Genomic DNA, 23,304 nt, shown 5'->3' with positions numbered 1-23,304 from the left:
TAAAAATAACCTAAATGTCCAGAAATGTGGGATTTATTTAAATAAATTATGGTAAAATACTACAGAATAATAGGTAGTCATTATACAAAATGAAATATACATACATCTACTAAAATAGAGATATCTCCAAGATAACATTAACTGAAAATAGAAACAGGAATTTTGTATAGCATGATCCCACACGTATAAATTTGTAAAAGAAATAAACTTCTACATACAGATAAATGACAAAAACATTTTCTAGGAAGATAAACTGTTTATAGTGATTCTTTTTGAACAAGAAAGTAGTAATCAATGGTGTGGGGATTAATTTTTGGTTTTAGCTTAGTTTTTTTTTTTAAAGGTACTATTTTTGTGTTAAATTAAAAAACAATAACTACCACCACAAATATTTTACTTGTTATTGTGTAAGTTCCTTAAGTTTATTCAACTTGTGAAGGGTAAATACTTGTTGTTCACTTTATTTGCTTGTTTACTATCAAGTATATATTGAACTAACTTAGCAAATATTTGTTAAGTGTCTAATATCTACCAGGCACTAATCTAGATAGTAAAGGCGGTAAAAAAGAAAGACAAATTACCTGCTTTCATAAATGAATACAAAATATAATTTAACTGTGAAAAGTGCTATGAAAAAAACTAAGAAATGGAACAACACTGAACAGTTTTAAGTTGAGGATAAGAACTTTACTGGGGGAAGAAGTCAGGGAAGACCTTCTGCAGGACATATGATATGCCACCCAAATGCTAAGGGAAGCCAGTCATGTGTTTCAGGCAGAAGCAGCAAAAAGAAAGGCCCCTGAGGGTAGGAACAAATAGAAAAAGGCCTATGTGACTAGAATTTTCTTAAGTGTGATGAATTGTTTAAATATTAGAAAATGTATCTAAGATAAATATATCCAAATATATGCAGTTATCCTCTATTTCTAAAAAAACTATTCCTACTAAAATTTAAAAATACTTACATTTCTTTCTACTTCAATTAATCTGTCTTTAACTTTCAGAAGTTCTCTAGTCGTTTCTTGACTTTCTCGTTCCCATTTGTTGTCTTCACCAGATGTTGGAGGAGAACTCTGTACCATCCTTTCCTCATCCTGTCTCTGTTTGAGAGCTTCATAATTTTTTTTCACCTAAAGTTTTATTTAAAATATTTTGATGAGGAGAAAAAAATCACCACTGTTATATTTCTCACAATTAATTTGACTCTGGGCTGGTCTGATGAATATGAGAGGCAATTTATTTTTAAATGTGATGAATAATATGTATGATTTGTGCTTTCTAAAATGCAAATTCTTTCCTCTTAGAAATATAAAATATACTCTGCTTACGTGGCATGCTCCTACAATGTATCCTGTAATGTCAAATCCTATCGTTTGTAGTGAAAATACCCCCAGATAAGTGGATTTAGGTATGTTTCTAATTACCAGCAATTCTTTTTACAGCTATCTATAAACAACTTAGAAATTTCACAGAGATGTCTATGTAAGGCACAAAGATTTGACACATTATTAATTTTACGGATATATCTTATTCAGAATTTTTTAGTTCTCAGTTGTCTCTCTTAGATTATCATCACACTAGAAAATCCTGGATAAGCTATATCCTTAGATTGCTATTAACAACTTACTCATCATACATTACCACATTTGCCAGATTTAACTTAATAATTCTCTTCAGCTTAAATTTACTATTGTACTTATATTGAATTATTAAACTATTTTGAATCACTAGTTTATCCTAGGAGATCCCTAAAATAAATTTCAAATTAACCCCAACCTTTGCATTGAGGGAAGAGTAGAAATGTTTTATAATTCAACATCTAATGCACAACTTAAGAAAGCCTATGATTCAACAATTAATACTGCCACCACCGAGTTAGAAAACTAGTGAGACTAAAAAGATGCCAAGATAGAATGTGACTTCAAGTTTCGCAAGCAATCTAATGGGTACCCTATGATCCTAGTTTTCTGGGTTTGGTTTTGTTTTGTTTTTACTTTTAACACCCTATAACAATAGATGAGTTATGTTTGTGCTGGAATGATCCCTTTATAACTGCACAATGAATTACCTTAACTCTGGTGCTATTCATTGCACTAAAATTTACTTTGTCTAACATTAATACAGCCAATCAAGCAATTTTTGATTAGTGCTAGAATTATATATAATTTTCCACCCAGATTTCTTATAGGTAGCATATAGACGGGTCTTACCTTTTTGTCTAATTTATTAATCTCTGCCTTTTAACTGGGGTGTTTGGACCTTTTATAGCTAATATAATTATTGACATACCTCAGTTTAAAACTACCATCTTACTGCTTGTTTTCTATTTGTCCAATCTGTACTTTGTTCCATTTCTTCTTTATTTGTCTTTTGGATTTTTTAAGATACAGGCTCTCCCTATATTGCCCAGGCTAGTATCAAACCCCTGAACTCAAGTGATCTGCTCACCTCAGCCTTCCAAAGAGCTGGGATTTCAGGGATGAGCTACTGTGCCTGGCCTGGATTTATTTTTTATGATTCCATTTTATCTCCCTTTTTTGATCATATTACCTGTACCTCTTTGTCATACTAATTTAGTTGTTACTTTAACCCTTATACTACTCATATTTAACTTTCACAGTCTATCTTAAAGTAAATGCCTCTTCACATATAGTATTAAAAGTTTATAACAATAGCATTTCAGTTGACTACATAGCAGGAGCTAGTCCATAACAGTTATGGCCAAATAGCTGAAAGTGGAAGTCAATGATAGCATTTTTTTTGTTTTGTTTTGTTTTTGAGAGGGGGTCTCACTCTGTCACCCAGGCTACAGTACAGTGGCATGATCTTGGCTCACTGCAACCTCTGCCTCCTGGGTTCCAGCGATTCTTCTGCTTCCGCCTCCTAAGTAGCTGGGATTACAGGTGCCCGCCATCACACCTGGCTGATTTTTGTACTTTTAGTAGAAACAGGGTTTCACCATGTTGGCAAGGCTAGTCTTGAACTCCTGACCTAAAATGATCTGCCTGCCTCGGCCTCCCAAAGTACTGAGATTACAGGCGTGACCCATGGCATTATAAGTATCTACTTCAAACACACATACGAAACCCATATCCAAACACACCAATTCTCTGGTTGATTAGCTTCATGACGTTGATTTTATTTGCAACTCAATGATACTGCTAATGGGGTAAAAAAAATTCAGGACAAAAAGCAGGTTAAAGTACGGTTTTTTAAACTTGTTTTTTGGATATTCCCGTTAGTTAACCAGACACAGTTCTAAAATTTATTCTCTGGCTCTGAGAATGTCTGGATGAAAAATAAATAAGTAAAATTTATTCTGTAACAAGGTATGTTCCATGGCAATGTCTGTGACAAATAGCTATAATGTTGTTGGCAAATAGTGATTAAAAAAAAAAAAACCCTTTCCCTTTCTACATAAGAAATTCAACTTTGGTTAACTGTTCCTCTGGGAACTTGATGTAAATGGAACATTCTGTTACTAGACAACATTGGTTATTTTTTAAAAAATGGCTATTTAGGAGAACTTTAAATACCAATAGGCAGCCCTATTTCTGAACTTCTCTCTGAGTGCAGCAACTCTTATAATTGGTATGTGCATTGTGGAGATCTTAAATCTATGCCTTTGGAATTGCTGCAAGTGGTAATGACTGCTATGAGCATGAGCATTCAAAGCCAGGGAAGCTCCTGCACACACCCAATGTTTCTTCTTATACCTGAACCATCTGGTGGGAAGATGATTCTCATAAGACTACGTGAAGAGGATGGACTGACACTGCCCTGCTATATTTGTATTTCCTACAGTGTTCTGAGTAGAATGATTCTAAATGCAGCCTACAGTAATCTTGTCAGTCTGAGTGTTTAGTTAACCTTAAGACCACTCCTCGTGGCACTGCAGAGATGGTAAAAGGGTGAATAAACCAGAACATGACTCTACCAATCTACTATCTACTAGCCTTGTGGAATAGGCAAGTCCCTTATATTTTGATTTACTTCCTTAGGAAAAATAAACAGTTGCCTCTGCCTTGCTTACTTACTTCATTGAATACCTCCAAATATCACAAGAAAACAGATCTAGAAAAGACCTCAAATTTATGAGGAGATCTGGTGCTATCTTATATAACATACGTATGATTTTCCTCTAACTTGGTATTCTCAAACTTATATTTTGCCTAGCAGAATTTTCCCTGGATCCTCAAAAGGAAAAGAGTGCCAGAGTGAAATGTCAGTATCACATTGAGAGCTTTCCCCAATAAAATAAGCCTGCCTCTTTCTCATTCCACCCACACACTTCTGATATATCCCTAACAGCATGTGGGACATTATACACACGAAATAGTACTGAATAAACTACACCATATCCATTTGACAGACATCTGTTTATGAATACTAATAGACTAAATATCAATGTTTATATTTTTATTTTCTACTTTATATTTTTCTGTTCAAATATTTATAAAATAAATGATCATTAAAATTCTTTCCAAGAAAATTACTTACTGTTTTAAGTTCTTGGCGCAACTGCTGGTTATAATTCGTGGATTCTTCTAATCGAGCTTCTAAAGCAGCAATTTTTTCTTCTTTTATTTCAAGAGACTTCTTAAGAGTGGATTCTAATTTTGATTCCAAAAGTTTATACCTACTATCCAAGTACAAAGTAATATAGTTCATCGTTGGAGGTCAGAAAATTATTTTTAAAGATAATTTATGACCACAAATATTCACGCCATAAATGGGTCTTATAAAAGCCTTTTTGTTCAAGAGGCAAATGAAATTATCCTCTTCTTACTGCCCCATTCTCCTTTTAAAACTAATCCTGATAATGAAGTAACAAAACCACTGAGTGAACAGAGAGCTCCAGATTATGGCCTAGATTATCAAAAGCAATAATTAATGTTCAAGGAATCTGGAAGATCAAAGTACCAAAATATCCCTTTTAGTATTGTAAGAATACAATCTATAGAAAGACGAAGTAGATGGATTCATTATATCATTAAGCCATTTGCCTATGATATTAATGAATAAAATATTTATGCAAGGATGTGTGAACACTTAAGACTTAAAACTCGATGAAGACTCTTTATCTCAGGATACAGAATAGTTACAGTAAAAAATGACGTACTTATGACACAGGATACTGGTGACAGAGTGGCAAGAGGGAGATGGATGTGACTGTTAGTATTGTAATTATCTTTCTGAATGGTAGATACATGAATAATTATTAACAAATACTTTTTTCACAAAAAGGATGGTGTATGAACACAATTCAGAGTGTATCACAAAGTAGTATTTATGATCCATTGCTTAAACCCGAGGACCCTTGGGACAAAACCAAATAAAATCCTAAAATATGTATATGAGAGTTTTGCCACATTCTTTTATTGGAATTAATTTTTATGTAAATTTTTCTGTTCAATTAGATTTTAATTTCATTGAATACAGAGAAAAAATCTACTCATTTTATATCGGCTGGAGCCAACATTTAAAAATCATTTACTGAGACTGATTTGGGGTATGTTGAATTCGTGACACCTGAGTTGCTTCTGGTCTATTCTGATAGATACACAGTAAGAAAAAAATGAGGATCTCAGGTGAGATGATGTATGAGAATGCTTAGCATACAGAATGAATGAATAAGAGACCTGAAAACATAATCCTGTAAACTATATTGAAAGAGAAGACAGAAGATAAGAGTGATCACCTCTGTTTACAACTCTACTACTAAATTAATTACTTAATTATTTAATCAATCTCTTTATTTTGAGACAGAGTCTCAAAGCTCTGTCACCTAAGCTAGAGTGCAGTGGCACGATCTGAGCTTACTGCAGACTCTACCTCTCAGGCTCAAGGGATTTTTGTGCCTCAACCTCCCAAGTAGGTGGGATTACTAGCATGCACCACGACACCTGACTAATTTTTTGTATTTTTAGTAGAGACAGGATTTCACCATGTTGGCCAGGCTGGTCTCTAACTCCTGACCTCAAGTGATCTGCCTGGCTCAGCCTCCCAAAGTGCTGGGATTACAGGTGTGAGCCACTATGCCTGGCTTACTAAATTTATTTTGTTGCATTTAAATTTATCTACTTATACATTCAATTCCAAAATTAGACTATATATTCCTTGATGGCAAGAATAAGCATCTTAATAATAGCTGTACCTTCAAAAAAATTCAGAGAGAATATCATAAGTTAGAAAGATGAGAAAGTTAGGCCAAGTGCAGTGGCTCCTGCCTATAATCCCAGCACTTTGGGAGGCTGAGGCAGGTAGATCCTGGGGTCCAGAGTTCGAGACCAGCCTGGCCGGTGAAAATACAAAATTATCCAGGCATGGTGATGCATGCCTGTAATCCCAGCTACTTGGTAGGTGGAGGCAGGAGAATCACTTGAACCCAGGAGGCTGAAGTTGTGCCACTGCATTTCAACCTGTGTGACAAGAGCCAAACTCTGGCTCAAAAAAAAAGAAAGAAAGATGGGAAAGTTAGACTAATAAAGGAATTAGGGACACCATTTGAGATTGATATACATAAATCCCAAGGTGGAGGGCATGGCACATTAAAGGAATTTATGTCTATGAGCTTCCGTTTTTTTTGTTTGTTTGTTTGTTTTTAATGATATAAAGACTAATTTCCTGGCTGAGAAAGAAGCTGGTTTAGTAGTTCAAGCCACTTTCTATTTCCAAAAAGCTCCATGCCTATGCCTAATTATTTCATTATGTAAATAAATATATGGAAATAATGACTGCCAACACATGTTGTCTAGACCATTATAATCACTTCCTCACTGGTCTCTGTGCCTCCAAATTAATCCTTTTTGTAATCCATCTTTTACATTACTCTAAAAATTGTGTAGCACATTTTTGTGCTTTTATACAAATGCTTTTGTCTACATGGAATGGGAATGCCCTTCCCCACTGTTCCCACCTTGTAAACCTCTGTCACTTTTTAAGGTTCAGTTGAAACATTATCACTGCTTTGATGCTAGGTGATCAGCAGAAAAGAAAAGCTCAATTAACAGTGGCTGACTGTATGAATTAAGGTTTGGGAAGAGGAATCAAACTTTATGAAGGGTCCACCCAGAGCTGGGTTCATAAATTTATAATACAGTCAATTAGCAATATAGAATATTCTATACTTTTTTTTTGCAAAGAACATGTAGTACAGTATCTTACATATAATAGGTAATCTGTTTAAATAAAGAGGGGATGCATATTCAGTATCTATATTTTAAAAAGTCTCCAGTAACAGTTTGAATGAAAAAAAAAGTCAACGAAATCTCCACTTAACTATCTGATTAATTCAAATAAAAATATTTCCTCATAAAATATTTGTATAATTAATTCAATAATCACTGTTTGACTTGAACTGATTGCTAGAATAAATGACTCAGATTGTTTCTCTTTGTTATTACACAGCTAACTTTTTAAGTATCACTCTATCCTATTCACTTTGAATATTCTCAAAATTACATGAACAAATCCTATGTAATCACCATCAATTTTTCCAATATACATTGAATACAGATTATAAATACTGGAACAGTAATAAGTAAATAAAATATATAATTACAAAAATTGAATGAAACTCGAGTCTACATAAAACAATATTCTTAACAGTATACAACTTCTATTCCAGCTGGGTCCATGGAGCTGACTGGATGTTAAATAATAGACTACTTGAAAATCATATTAACTCTGTTTAATAGATTGTAATTACCATGCGAGAATACATATTTTCTTTAAACCTATACTGATCATTTTTAAAATTAAAGGGCATGAGTTAATTTTTTATCCTGCTTTTCAGGCTTTAGTTTTCCACATTATTTTTTTACATCAGTTGCTTTTCTTTCTCTTTGTTTCATACTTTTTCTCCATTTATCTTTAAGTCAACATTTTGGCAAATAAACCAAAGAAAAGAGGCAATTAAGCACATGATTAAAAGAAAAAATAAGTTGCTTAACTGGCTGTGTTTGATGAGCCAGAGGTTTGTTTGTTGTTAATGTCTTATTCTGTTTTCACAGGCATTTACAGCCTCTGCTTCTGGTTCCTGGGTGGCATCCTGTTTTCCTATTTTGTAACTGCATTTATATAGTAACATTTTACTTTTTTGTTTTCTTTTATCTACATTATATTGTCTATGATTCCTCTTTTTTCCTTATAGAACTTTAAGGGAAGAAAGAAACCAAAAGTAGAGAAAAATATATAAATGTTTTCTATAGCTAGTACAGAAAAGAATTAATGTATGAGCAAAAAAAAAAAATTTTTTTTCAACTGTTTGCCAAATAGATTTAGTGCTCACCTGTCATCAGTACTTTGCTCATCATGTAAGAGTCGCTCCTTATTTAACCCTATCTTCTCAAGCTCATGAGTTAATTTTTCGAGATCATTGTTCATCTGCTGGGTCTTCAATTTTTCACTCACCAAATCCTTATTTTAAAAGAAATACAAAACTCATGTAAGTGTCAAGGGCATAAACATCTAAGAAAGTCAACTAAGATTCTAATTGCCACCATCTAGGAATACATATAATTTGAACCAGGAAATGTCAATAAACCTTTCCTTCATTATTATAACCTAGTTGAAATAACTTTTTCCTTTTTTATTTTTTGGCTAATACTTTAAACAAAGCCTTAAAAGAGAGTTTAACTCTTTACTTGTGAATACACATTTAGGTTTAAAATTTTGGGGGAAAAACATATCTATTTACTTTTTAATAATGAGTGTGAATGTTAGTGCACATTTCTTCTCATAAATATATGTTGACTATAACACTTCTCTCCCACCAGATCCCTTCTTCCAGTGAAAGAGACCCTGTGATACTGATATGAAAAACTAGAGGATGTTCTTAGAAGTTCAGGCATGAGGAACCTGTTGTTCATGTCTGTAAGTCCACAGAAGAAAGAAATAAAAGGTCCCTCTCAATGCCTCTTTAGCAGAACACAGACAGCCCAATGTGACCTTCTGCCAGAATGCTAACATACTTTGAAATTGAACTTAAAGAGTTACCACATACTATAATGCTTAGAGATGGCAAAAAAGAGCCAAAAACATAGATCTTCTGACTTGCACCAACAATGTTTCACAGGACATACTGTCAATCTACTCCTCTAAATTTCATAATTCTTCTTGATACATAGATTTAAGCAACTACTAGTTGCTCAGTGTTGAACAGTTGAACCTGATTTGCATTCTCTGGCTTCAAGGTCAAAATTCATGGGGCTTTGGAGTCTGGAAAATCTGCATTTGAATCCAATAATCCAACTCTGCTATTTATTAGCTGTGTGATCCTGAGTAAATTATTTCATGTTTCTGAACCTCAGTTTTCTATCTAAAAAAAATAGATATAATACTTATAAAGGATTGATTGTAAAAATTATGTACATGTATATGTGACTTATATGAAGTTTTCAGCCTGGACGTGGCACATAGCACTCAATAAATAATTGCTATCATGCTGCTTTATTATACTTAGAATTCAGTAAGAGTCTTGATCAAACATTATATTGAAATAACATTTCATTTTATAATAATAAGCATTTATTGTTATATTGAAATAAAGGTTTAAAATTATAATGCAATAAGTCAGATACCACTAGGAAACTTTATTACTACAAATTATTTTAAAAATACAATCTATAGGTATTTCTTAGTTTAACAACAAAAAAAATACATGATGCAAATTACTGATAGGATCTCATAAAACTTAAAGAAACCTTGAGTAGAAAATATAAATAATATTTGCCTTTAATTTAGGTAAATATATTTACCTCACGTAGCGTAACCAACGTTTTTATATCAATAGTTGCTCTTTTCACAAGCTCCTTATTTTCTTTTTCTAATTCTTTTAGACGGATACAAGATTCTTTACATATACCAATTTCTTTGGATAGGGTTTTGTTTTCTTTTTCCAAATTTCCAATCTTCACATTATTTTCTTCTAATGTGGTATCTTTAATTTCTGCTTGTTGTCGAAGTCTCTTATTTTCCTTCTCCAATTGTTTCTTATCCTTTTCCAATTGAGAAGTCTCTTGCTCTAATGATTTATTTTCTTTTTCCAGCTGTTCTAGTCTTTTGCTAGATATTTTTAGTTCTTCTAGGTTTTTCTGCAATGTTTGATTTTCCATCTCTAAGTCTTGTAATTCACTTTCTAATTGCTGGATTTTTTTATTGCTGTTCTCTAAAGCTTTTTGCAGTCTTTGATTTTCTATATCTAAACCCTGGTAGCTAACTTCTAAGCGTTCTGTTTTCTTGAAAGATGCTTTCAGGAGCTCCAAACCTTTCTTAAGTTGCTCTTTTTCACTTTCCAGTTCTTTGTTTTCTAGCTGTAGCTGAGCCATTTTGATGCTTGCACACTTCAAAGATTCTACATTCCTTCGCAGTTCTAAGTTTTCCTCATCAAGTTGGGAATTCTCCTTTTCTAGGGATTCTAACTGAAAGGTCAGGTTTTTAAAGCTATCCAATGTTTTTTTAAATTTTCTATTTTCTCTTTCTAGCTCTGAATTTTCTTGTTCTAAGGCCTCAATTTTTTCACAAGTAATTTTTAAATTAGTTATTTTTTTCTGTAACAATTCATTTTCTTTTTCAAGATGATGCAATTCATTTTCAAGTTCTTCTGCTCTTTCTCCTTTTTCTTTATAAAGTTCCAATTCTTTTTTAATTTGTCTTTTTTCAAATTCAGTCTTGCTTAGCTTGCTACTTGTTTCTTTGATAGATTCATGGAGAATTTTGTTTTCTTTTTCAATGTCTTTCACTCTTGCTTCTGCACTTATCTGGGACCGCTGCCTTAAGGAAGACACTGTTTGATTCAGATGTTCATTTTCCTGTTCCAATATCTTAATCTAATTTGAAAAAGGAAACAATTAAAAACTGTTATTCAGTCAAAACAAATTATGATTTATCCCTTCCAAAAACTACTAGGAAAAGGGGAACAAAAAAAAGGGTACTAGAATGTCTGTCTTACTTTTAATTCTGACAAGTATTTACTGAAGACCACTGTGTACACTTACTGCCAGGTCATTAAAGTTCATGTCTGTAGGAAGTTCACAGTTTAAAGGAATGGTTGAGAAATGTATTTTCTATTAATCAAAATGGTCTTCAGATTATTTATAGTTACATGATTCAAATTCAAATAGTAATACAGGTATAACACACACACACATAGCTCCTTGAGAACATAAGGTTTTACTTTTACTAAGTAACTTTTCCAATGCCTATAGTGGGTCCTCAGTAAACATGTGCTGTATTATATTTGTGTATATGGGCTTATATGTACGTGTATTCATTCCCAAAAAGAATTCTAATTAGGAAGCACTGAAATCACAAAACTCACTGGGTACATTTGAGAACTAATTCATCCCATTTATAGTGTGACCTAATACAATGATTCTCAAAATTTAGTGTGTTAAATAATTCCAAGAAGCTTGCAAAAGTGCAGACTGAAGCTTAGTCTAGAATTTTGGTTCTGTATCTGTAAAGAAACCTTCATTTTTATGGCTGGTCTGAGGACTATATCTGGATGATATAAAAAAAATAATTTTACTTCTAAAAAATTAATGCCCAGGCATGGTGGCTCACACCTATAATCCTGGCACTTTAAAGGCTGAAGCAGGAATATCACTTGAGCTCAGGGATTTGAGACCAGCCTGGGGAGCATAGCGAGACTTTGTCTCTAACAACAACAACAAAAAAAATTAAAAAATTATCTGTGCATGGTGGTGCATGCCTATAGTCCCAGCTGAGGTGAGAGGATTGCTTGCACCTGGTGTTCGAGGTTGCAGTGAGCTATTGTGTGACTGCACTCCAGCATGAGTGACAGAGACAGACCCTGTCTCAAATAAATGCATATTTCAAAAAAAAAAGTCAATCGATCCAGTTCTCAGTTTCCTCAAACATAAAATTAGAATGAACATTAAATAAATACTTGAAAACAAATTTGATAATATCCAAGACAGTGTGGTTGTCACCACATTTCTCCCTCTTTGGTAGGTAAGAGGACACCTGCATTTCCTAGCCAACTCCACTCAGGGGCCCTAGAATCTGCAGTCCTATTCCACAGACGCTTGAAAGCACAAGTACTACAAACATTTATACTACATGATTATTAAACACATGGGCAGTTTAAAAAACCCTAAGCTTTGTCTTCAACTTTCCTAAGATACATAGGTTAAAAAATGAGGTAAAATTATAATTCCTTTAAAATAAAAAAAGTCTAAAGTATTTCCCTTTAATGTTATATGAACATTTTGTTTGCAGATATTTTAAGTAACTTTTGCTAATAAATTTTAAAATACATTGTTTGCTTAGTAAAAAATGTATGAACCTGTCTCTCTGAATTTTCTCTCAGTGTTTCAATTGTTTTTTCAAGCTGAGCTTTCTCTTTCATTAGATCCTTGCTTAAATTCTGACAATTCTGAAGACTTTGCTTTTCTTGAATAATCTCGTTTTCAAGAATTTCAACCTAAAGAAAATTAAATCACAAAACAATAAGTTAAATATCCTACAATGGTGAAAACATGTCAAAACAAAAGATAACTGAATAAAGGATGAAATACAGTTTTAATATCTAAGTGTCAAAATTTAAGAACTTAGCATAGAAATTCAAGTAGCATTCCATGCTAATTTCCATAGCTGTATAAAATATGCAGACATGATTTCTTATCCTGTGCATTTTCTGGGGTAAGTTTCAATTTCTAAACATAAAGACAGATCCAGCTGAATAATGATAATGTGCTTTATGAGAACTATACAAGTTTTATTTAAAGATTTTTCAACCTAAAATGCAATAAATAAAAATAAATAAAAATAAAGATCAATAAGCTATAAAGAAATAAAAAAATAAAAAAAAGATTTTCTTGGCTCGAGTGGATTTGTAAAGTAAAATTTTACTTATACTCAGAGAATTTCAGTGAGCAAGAAGGAAGGAGAAGATATAAAAAGAATGAAGGAAAAGATGAGAAATAGTACAGTATAAATTTAATGAAGGAAAAAAGAGACTTGGTTTAAAATTAAAAAGAGGGAGAAAAAGAATACTACTATAGAAAAAAGAACTAAAGAAAACTAGCAAATATTTATATTTTAGGTTCAAATTTCTTTTGAATTACACATTTTAGAGATAAAAATATTGTCAGTTAATATGTACAAAATAGCAAATTTAGATTAAAAATATGCTAAGACTATTGATTTTCCCATTGTCATATAACATATTCAAACCAGGCAATTAAAAAAATTGAGAAGACTTTATAAAATATTCTATTTCAAGTTAAATGTTACTTAAATTCTTATGTCAATAGTGAAGCACTCTAAAGCAATTTTAATTTTTCTACTGTAACATTAATGGAAATAACTACACACATGGAAACAACCTTCCAATAATATTTCCAGCCTGGGCAACAGAGAGAAACCATGTCTCTACCAAAAATTAAAACAAAACAAAACCAAAAACCCTAGCCAGGTGTGGCGGCTCATGCCTGTAATTCTAGCTACTCGAGAGGCTAAGGTGGGAGGATTGCTTGAGCCTGAGAAATGGAGGTTGCAGTGAGCTGAGACGGCGCCACTGTACTCAAGCCTGGGTGACAGTGTGAGACCCTAGCTCAAAATAATAACAATAATATGAAAAGCATCATGTCAAAAAACTTATCCAATAACTCAATTCAACATTAATTTATAGTTCTGCAAGCTTTCAGCTATGAATAATTAATCTGGTTCTCACATTACATAGATGGAAATATATGAATAACAGTTATTTAAACTCATTTGTTGTTTTGTATCAATGACATTAAAGTGAAACATTCAGTTTACAAAAAAATCTTTTGTGCAATTAATTGATCAAAAAATATGTGAATCACTAAGGATTTACAAATTAAACTTCAAAGCTAATTTCAAAAAGAAACTGTACCCTATAAGCCCAATTATAATGACAACAAAATAAAACTGTTCTGAATTCTAAATGGTCATCCTACTTTAACACTATATTGTCAAACACTTATTAAGATTATTTATTTATTTTAAAAATGAAAAAACTTGCAAGAATACCAAGGAGCCTATGAATAATCTAAGGCAGTGGTTTCAAAGCACGATTCCAGGATAGCAGAATGAGCATCACTTAGGAACTTCTTAGAAACAATTCTTAGTCATGCATGCTTTTATGATGGGATTCTATTTATGTAGAATTATGTGTACGGAAAGATATGCAAAAATAAAACACTTATGATTGCACAACTGGAATATTTCTGTTCAACCAAAGTCTAATTAAGATTCAGGTTTCATAATGCCTAAATTGTGGTCTCTAAATAACATTTTCCACTAAAAGGAATAAGAGCTTTTTAGAGAAATGGCTGTCTCTAGGTCTGGGACAGAAAACATTCAAGTTGAGCCTAGAATATTTTGTCATGGCAGAAAGCAAGAAAACTCTCAAGGGAATGCTAAGGCCATGTCATAAGGGTTCAAGACCAAACCAACTTTTAAAAAGGCTTCCACTAGCCTGGGTTGAGACAGTAGGAAAAACAAACACAGTGGTTTGAAATAATACAAATATTTTTAAATTCATGGGTTCACAAAGACACTAAAATAACAAACTCACTTATTGTCTCAAGAGGATATGAGAGAACCAATTCATTATTTGGAAACTGGTAAATATAACTCCTCAAGCCCTACTTCTTCTTCTTTTTTTTTCTTTTCTTTCTTTTTTTTTTTTTTTTTTTAACACTAAGTCTTGCTCTATGGCCCAGGCTGGAGTGCAGTGGTGCAATCTCAGCTCACCACAACCTCCAACTCCTGGGTTCAAGCAATTCTCCTGCCTCAGCCTCCCAAGTAGCTGGGATTACAGGCACCCACCACCATGCCCAGCTAATTTGTGTACTTTTAGTGGAGACGGGGTTTCACCATGTTGCCCAGGCTGGTCTCAATCTCCCAGCCTCAGGTAATCCATCCACCTTGGCCTCCCAAAGTACTGAGATTACAGGAGTGAGCCACTGTGCCTGGCCAAGATCAGCTAGTAAGTTCTTAATTGTTGAAGCTGAATAATAAGTATAGAGTTCATTCACACCACATTTATGTATATTTGAAAATTTCTGTAACAAGTTAAAATAACATTGAGGGTGCATTTAAAAAGTAGAAAATAAATGTGCCATTTATTTACACTTTTACAAGTATTTTTTAACATTACAATAAACATTACGTTTTAATTTACCTTTTTACTGAGTCTCTGATTTTCTTTTTCGATTTTTAGGACTTTGGAAGCGTTGCCTTCTACAGAATCCATAGTAGTCCGAAGCTCTTCTACAGTTTTTGTCAAACTTTGGTTTTCCATCTCTAGCTTCAATAATCTACTTGAGGTTAACTCATTCACCTCATGGCCCAGGGATTTCTGTGGTGCTAAAATATTGAAAAATACACCATTGGTAAACCTATGTTTACTCTTTTTAAAAAGTTGAGCATATATGCATTGCATCATCTGATCCTTAACTTTATTAAAAATTCAAAGAGGTTATATAAGATAAACACAATAAGAGAGGTGTTTTTTTTAAGAGATGGGGTCTCTCTCTGTCACCCAAGCTGGGGTGCAGTGGTATGATTCTAGCTCACTGCAGCCTCAAACTCCTGGTCTGAAGGGATCCTCCCACCTCAGTCTCACAAGTGGCTGGGACTACAGGTGTACACCACCACAGCCAGCTAATTTTTTTACTTTTTAGTAAAGACTGGGTCTCTGTTACTCAGGCTGGTCTTGAACTACTAAGCTCAAGCAATCCTCCTGTGTCGGCCTCCCAAGTGCTGGGATTACAGGCATGAGCCTCTGCACCCAGCCAAGAGATAAATCTTTAACTTTAAATGCATCCAAACATTCTATAGAAAAAAAGCACAAAATTTAGATTAAAGAAAGTGGAGCTCCAGTAGACCCATTAAATATTTTGCTAATATAAAAATATTAGGATTTATAAATGAAATATGAGACCTATGATTTCAAGACAGTAAATGAATGAAGGTATTGGAGGGAATTTCCAGGTCTGTCTACTTTTGTGTATGTTTCAAATTCTTCTTCATAAAAACCAAAGAAACACAAGCACATCCAACATATCCCCCCATCATGAATAAAATCTCTTCAAAATTAGGTAAGTAAATAACCTCCTTAGTTATGAAAACCTCAATTTTTATTTCCAGCTTTTCTAGTCATCATGTTGTTAATCTTTTACTGAAGGCTGGTATACCAAATAGTTACTGACTTTTAAAATTCCATTAGTTGTCCAAGTGTTTTTTTAATTAAAAGATTATTTAAATTTAACTATAAATTTATAGGACACATTATTCTAAGTAGCAACCAATGAAGGATTAAATGGATTTTGAAAATACAATACTACTTGTTTTATTTTGGCTAAAAGTTCAAAATGTTCTGAGCATGCTAAAATTATTTTAAAATCTTTTTTCCAGTTCCATTCATTATCCCTTTATAAATCTGGTTCTGTCTTATAAAATCTATTAAAACACAATATAGAAACAGTTTAAATATATATCACTCCCTGATCATAGCATTATTGTTAATCCAACCTGGATGAGATGTTTTTAAATGGTCACCATTATATACAATAGATCTCTTGAACTCATTCTCATCTAAGTGAACTTTTTTGTCCTTTGACCAACATCTTCCCAATATCCTCACCCCTCAGCCTCTGGTAACAACCTTTTTACTCTGTTTCTATGAGTTTGAATTTTTTGGATACCACACATAAATGAGATCATACACTACTGTCTTTCTGTGCTTAGCTTATTTCTCTTAACATAATGCCCTTCAAGTTCATCCATGTTGTTGCAAATGACAGAATTTCATTCAGTTTTTTTTGCAGGGGGGAGCAGAGTCTCACTATGTTGCCTAGGCTGGAGTGCAATAGAGTGTAATAGGGTGATGTCAGTTCATTGCAACCTCCACCTCCAAGGTTCAAGCAATTCTCCTGCCTCAGCCTCCCAAGCAGCTGGGATTACAGGCACCCACCACCACACCCAGCTAATTTTTGTATTTTCAGTAGAGACAAGGTTTCACCATGTTGGCCAGGCTGGTCTCGAACTCTTGACCTCGTGAGCCACCAATCTCGGCCTCCCAAAGTCCTGGGATTACAGGCATGAGCCACGACACCCAGCCAGAATTTCATTCTTTTTTATGGTTGAATAATATTCCATTACGTATATAAATCACATTTTCTTTATCCATCATTTCATTGACAGACACAGGTTGATTCCGTATCTTGACATTTGTGAATAACGCTGCAACGAGCATGGGAGTGCAGATATTTCTTTCATATACCGATTTCATATCCGTTAGATATATACCCAGGAGCAAAACTGCTGAATGCTATGAGAGTTCTATTTTTAGTTTTTTGAGGACCCACCACACTGTTTTCCAGAATGGCTGAACCAATTTACATTTTCCACACATTCCATAGAAACTTAAAAACACAAGTACTGCAAACTTTTACATTAGATGATTATTAAACACCGTTGGCAGTTTAAAAACTTCTAAGATTTCTCTTTAACTTTCCTAAGATACATGGGTTAGAAAATGAGGTAGAAAAGTTCTGAAGCAATTTTTTTGAAATGAAAAGTGGCTTAAGAAATTATTAGTGCCTTTTACTTTTTTTTTTCCCCAAATTCTGTATATTTTCTAGAAAGAAAGTCCTTTGTATACTTAAAAAAATAAAAACTACACTACAGTAAAGCAAATATTCAGTTCTACCACCCCAGCTAAGATCATTTCCAAAACAATTGTGACATAATAATGATATTTAATACCTGAATGCTTACTATTTAGCAGGCACTACACTTAAGGGCCCTAAAAATATCAACAATTTAATTCTCACTACTCTAGACGATATTCACTATTTTGACCCCACTTAACAAGTAAGGAAACTCTTAAGGAACAGAGTAATTCTAACTACCTTTAGTAGAAAACATTTAAGTTTGAATTGCTTTCTTTGTACTCAATTGACAAGGAATATAATTTTTAAAGTTTCACAAATATTTTAAGTAACACAAGTTCAATGATTGAATATCATCACTTACTCTATAGTCAGTACATGGGGCCCTAGAATTTGGATTAGGTTCTCAAATTAAAATAGTAAGAGCCTAATTGGTAATCAATATGATGAATCATCTGTAGAAGTAATTATTCTGTAAGCACCGGATTATAAAATCTCAGAGTTTATGTCTACCTCAACATTACATTCTCAAAGTCTGGTATAGTATTTTACACATGGTAGGTACTCATTAAATATCTGCTGAAGAAATGCAAGCAGAACAATCTAACACTGGGCAAAACTGAGGAGTTTTGAAACCAGCCTAATTTGAATAAATATGACCTAACTGGTGAATTTTTTTTTTTTGTAATTTCAGAAATCCATATTAACATATCCAAAGCTATAATCCAAACAATTGTACTGTATATAATTATGCTCAGCTTTAAGAAAGAGGACAAGTCAATGTGCAGCCTGGAAAAAAGAGGCAAAAATTAAAAATGTACCTGGGGGATCTTTCATTAGGTCCATCCATGGTGATAGCCAGGCTGGGAGGGTTGGCAGGTATAATCTTATAATGGAGATTATACATATTACAAGTAGCCATAAAGATCCTTAAATTAACTCATTCTAACTTTATTTTCACCTGCAAATTTGTCCATTACCCTTTGACTTCCTATAGTCAAAAAACATGCTGACCACTAATATGGCTTTTCTGTTATATTTACTAGATGGCTATATTTCTTAAGATAATTTAATAAACTGGTATTGCAACCTCTTAGGATATTAACATGAAATAGTGGCTAAGCAACCTATCAAGTCTGTTATTGCATTCATAAAATTCAGTCTTAAGGGACAGGCAAAGCTAGGGACCAGACCCAAGAAAGGGCAAACAATATATTACTGTGTGAAATAATATCTATGCAGACAGGTAGTCTTCTGAGGTATCTCCCCACTGGCGAAAATAAAGAACCACAAGTAAACATAAACACAATTTTATGATTCAATTATGAATTTAAATAAAACAAAACTGGGAATACCTTCAGAAAGTTCACTAGTTCTGGATATCTGTTCCAGCTCCCAGCCAAGATGTAATGATTCATCCATACTTTGTTTCTGTGCCATTTCCAAAGTCATATTTTCTTCCATTAATTCTTCAATTTTTTTTCTATCCATATCTCGTTCCTTTTTTATTGGCAAGGATTACAGAGAGGAAAAAAAAGCCAAGAAGCAGTACAATTTCAATCAAACACTTTATTATTCACAACTTTTATTTATCCAAAACTCAGTAATAATAAATTACGAGTTCCTTAAATTTTTCCATTTTGAAGGCAATTATAATTATTACTGGTCATCATGCTGATTAAGTGTCTGACAACCTTTTAAGCTGATCTTTGGGAACACAATGAAAATTCTTCTTCCATAGTCAACATACTGTTTTAGTGATATAACAAAAGAATTATAACCCAACGCTAAATTTTAGCAGATTTATTTCTGTATTTTTAAAAACATGTTTACACAATAGCTTATTGTGGTACTGAATGCTGAAGATAAAATTAGTACGTAACATGCTTCTGTAACAAAAGCAGAAATTTCTACTACTTCTATAGTTATATGAAGTTAGATGCTCTAACTTATTTAGCTATCTCTTCTCCGTTAAAGCCTCAAGGACACTAGCCATCCTTGCCAATATAGGGAAATCAGCAGAATCTTACAAGTTTTCCTTACAAGCCATGTAACTGATATACCTCTTAAAACTTACCATTTCCATATCATGAAGTTTAGCTTTTAGTTGTAAGTTCTCTTTTTCCAATTCATGTAATTTATCAGAACGAGCACGAGTTCCTTCTAGTTGGTCTTCCAACATGGTTTTTGTTTCTAATAAAACTTGATTGTCTTCTTTTAATTCCTATAAACATTTGATATAGGCCTTATTTATCACAAATGTGTTAATATCTGTTAATTTTTTAATGTTTTGGAATATAAATATTATCATAAAACATTAAGCCATCTTTATTAACAGTTCTACACATGAGTAAACCTACTGAGGAACAGAAATACAATTAATGTTTTCTTGGCTTCCTTTTTACCCCAGAATGCAAACAAAACATTCAGTACTTATATTAAGATATACAATACTACCATAATTTCACATTAAATTGTCAGGGTATATTTAAATTCCTCAGTCACAAGGATAAGGAATTAACTAAGTACAAGTAGTCTTCCAGATATTTAAAATACAAATCTCCATGGAATCAAGGCTTAATGTATTGACTGAAATAGATTTAAAGATTTCTCTGTACTTTGAGCTATAACTAGAAAGTGAAGGGCTTGAGGTTTTAGTAGTAAAATACCACAACTTGAACGAGGACTCAAATAAATCATAAACCAAAGTTCTATTTATAAATATTTTACATAAACATGCCTTGAGGAAATCCTTAAAAGTCCCTGAACATGTTTTGAAGATAAGTGTTCACAATTCTATCTTGCTAAGTTATATGCCTATGGTTTCTAAACTTAAATCTAGAAAAGTATATGAAGACAGTGGTATTCATGAGAATCTCTTAACAGTGTCATGCATACACATGTCTTTAAATAACTGGAAAATAATTAATATGTACTTTACCTCTACAGTCTTATTGGGCCTACATACTGGAAACCTTCAACCTAAAATGTTCTAATTACTTTCTTTTATGTTTTCATTTCTTGATTTTGTATACACCCTCCTTCTTATCCTGATATTGAAACTGACCAAAATCTTCTGTTTACAGATAATGAGAAAATTTTGAAAGAAAAAAAGACACAGGACCTGTCAAATTCTTTTTTGTGTTTTGTTTGAGATGGAGTCTTACTCTGCCACCCAGACTGGAGTGCAGTGGCGTGATCTCAGCTCACTGCAACCTCTGCCTCCTGGGTCCAAGCAGTTCTCCTGCCTCAGCTTCCTGAGTAGCTGGGATTACAGGCATGCACCACCATGCATGGCTAATTTTTGTATTTTTAGTAGAAACAGGGTTTTGCCATGTTGGCTAGGCTGGTCTCAAACCCCTGACTTCAGGTGATCCGCCCGCCTCAGCCTCCCAAAATGCTAGGATTACAGGTGTGAGCCACCGTGCCTGGCCTGACCTGTCAAATTCTTATCAAACTCAACTTCATGTAATACTGAACTGTAACTATCAAGTTAGAAAAACCTGTTTTTTGTTTCCAGTTGTTTGTATCTATATAGGCTTCATTAATCTTAATTTCGTAATCTCAGTTAAGAAGGAATCTGAAATATGTTTTGCTTTCACTTTTGGGAATGAGTTTGAAATTAGTAGAAATAAATATTTTAACTATAAGGGAAGGACTTAAAAGGCCTGCTCTACCTATGATGCTAAGAAAAGGAATAAAAGAAGAGCCAAAAGAGTTCAATAAAATTAGTAATATCCACAGATCCCTTTGTAAAAGTCTAACTAAAAGCAATGTGCTAATCTATCATAAAATAAACATACTCAAATGTATTTACTGTTCGTTCCCCATTTCAAGAGTTTCTTATGTTTATTTACTGCATTTTAAACATGTTAAAATTCTAACACTTTTAAAGAAAAAAAATTATGGTTAACTATGCAACATACCTCAACTCTTGCCTTATAAAATTCAATATCATGTAGTCTCTCTTTATATCTGCTGACTTCACTTTCAAGCTTATCAACTCTGATTGCTTTCTCTCGAAGTGCATCTAATTCATCTCGGTACATTCTGGCAGAGCGAGCATCCGAAAGTAAATTCATGTTCTAAATAAAAATTTAAAATTCTATGTTAAATACTATTTTCTGTTATCAACTTGTCATTCTTTGTTGCACAATTTGATAAATTTACTTTTTTTTTTTTTTAAGACAGAGTTCTACTCTTGTTGCCTAGGATGGAGTACAATGGTGCAATCTCACCTCACGGCAACCTCTGCCTCCAGGTTCAAGTGATTCTCCAAGTAGCTAGGATTACAGGCTCCTACCATCACGGCCAGCTAATTTTTGTATTTTTAGTAGAGAGTGGGTTTTGTCATGTTGGCCAGGCTGGTCTCAAACTCCTGACCTCAGGTGATCCAACCTGCCTCAGCCTCTCAAAGTGCTGGGATTACAGGCGTGAACCATCACACCCGGCCTATTTATTTTTATTATTTATTTTTTTTGAGACGGCATCTTGCTCTGTCACCCAGGCAGGAGTGCAGTGTTGCAATCTCAGCTCACTGCAACTTCCACCTCCCAGGTTCAAGTGATTCTTGAACCTCAGCCTCCTGAGTAGTAGGGATTACAGACATGTGCCACCACGCCTGGCTAATTTTTGTATTTTCAGTAGACAGGGTTTCACCATGCTGGGCATGCAGGTTTCAAACTCCTGACCTTGTGATCTGCCTGCCTCAGCCTCCCAAAGTGCTGGGATTAAAGATGTGAGCCAATGCACCCAGCCCCCCCCTTTTTTTTTTGAGACAGAGCTCACTTTGTCACCCAGGCTGGAGTGCAGTGGCACAATCTCAGCTCACTACAACCTCCGCCTCCAAGGTTCAAGAGATTCCTGTGCCTCAGCCTTCCAAGTAGCTGGGCTTACAGGTGTGTGTCACCACATCCAGTTAATTGTTCTATTTTCAGTAGAGACAGGGTTTCATCATGTTGCCCTGGCTGGTCTTGGATTCCTGGCCTCAAGTGATCTGCCTGCGTTGACCTCCCAAAGTGCTGGGATTGCAGGCATGTGCCACCACATCCAGCCTATTTATTTATTTTTGAGACAAAGTCTAAGACGGAATTGGTGGTTATTTTTTGTGACCTTTTTTTTTTTTTTGAGACAGGGTCTCACTCTGTCACGCAGGCTGATCACTGGCACATTCACAGCTCACTGCAGCCTCGACCTCCCAGACTCAAGTGATCTTCCCACCTTGGCCTCTCAAGTAACTGGTACTACAAGCATGTGCAAGTATGCAAAGCTAAGTTTTTCATTTTTTGTAGAGAGGTTTTGTCATGTTGCCCAGGCTGGTCTTGAACTCCTGGGCTCAAGCAATCCACCTGCCTTAGCCTCTCAAAGTGCTAGAATTATAGGCATGAGCCACTGCGCCCAGCCCAAGTGACCTAATTTTTTTTTTTTTTTTTTTTTTTTTTTTTTTTTTTTTTTTTCAGATGTAGTCTTACACTGTCGCCTGGACTGGAGTGCAATGGCATAATCTCGGCTCACTGCAACCTCCATTTCCCAGGTTCCAGCAATTCTCCTGCCTCAGTCTCCCGAGTAGCTGGGATTACAAGGGCCCACTACCATGCCCAGTTAATTTTTTGTATTTTTAGTAGAGACA

The 23,304-nt window shown here is 34.0% G+C and overlaps 1 protein-coding gene across 11 annotated transcripts in view; it reads right to left on the bottom strand.

Annotated features, from left to right (window-relative positions):
* Positions 1–23,304, bottom strand: part of CCDC88A (coiled-coil domain containing 88A) — a 122,578-nt gene that overhangs the window by 34,993 nt on the left and 64,281 nt on the right. For 8 of the 11 annotated variants that reach the window (XM_010333586.2, XM_010333587.3, XM_074399966.1 and 5 more), the window contains 9 exons: positions 21,602–21,760; positions 19,753–19,899; positions 19,031–19,175; positions 15,182–15,366; positions 12,314–12,451; positions 9,762–10,832; positions 8,294–8,421; positions 4,501–4,642; positions 966–1,130 (listed from right to left, as the gene is read on the bottom strand). In XM_010333586.2, the coding sequence (XP_010331888.1) occupies positions 966–1,130; positions 4,501–4,642; positions 8,294–8,421; positions 9,762–10,832; positions 12,314–12,451; positions 15,182–15,366; positions 19,031–19,175; positions 19,753–19,899; positions 21,602–21,760 (2,280 nt within the window). The remainder of the gene's footprint in view (positions 1–965; positions 1,131–4,500; positions 4,643–8,293; positions 8,422–9,761; positions 10,833–12,313; positions 12,452–15,181; positions 15,367–19,030; positions 19,176–19,752; positions 19,900–21,601; positions 21,761–23,304) is intronic. The other 3 variants (XM_003922728.3, XM_074399970.1, XM_074399962.1) reach the window with 1 other exon arrangement.

This window comes from Saimiri boliviensis, chromosome 1, assembly GCF_048565385.1.
Source record: "Saimiri boliviensis isolate mSaiBol1 chromosome 1, mSaiBol1.pri, whole genome shotgun sequence".
In the NCBI taxonomy this organism is placed as follows: Eukaryota; Metazoa; Chordata; class Mammalia; order Primates; family Cebidae; genus Saimiri; species Saimiri boliviensis.
This window is presented reverse-complemented; position numbering and strand designations above follow the sequence as displayed.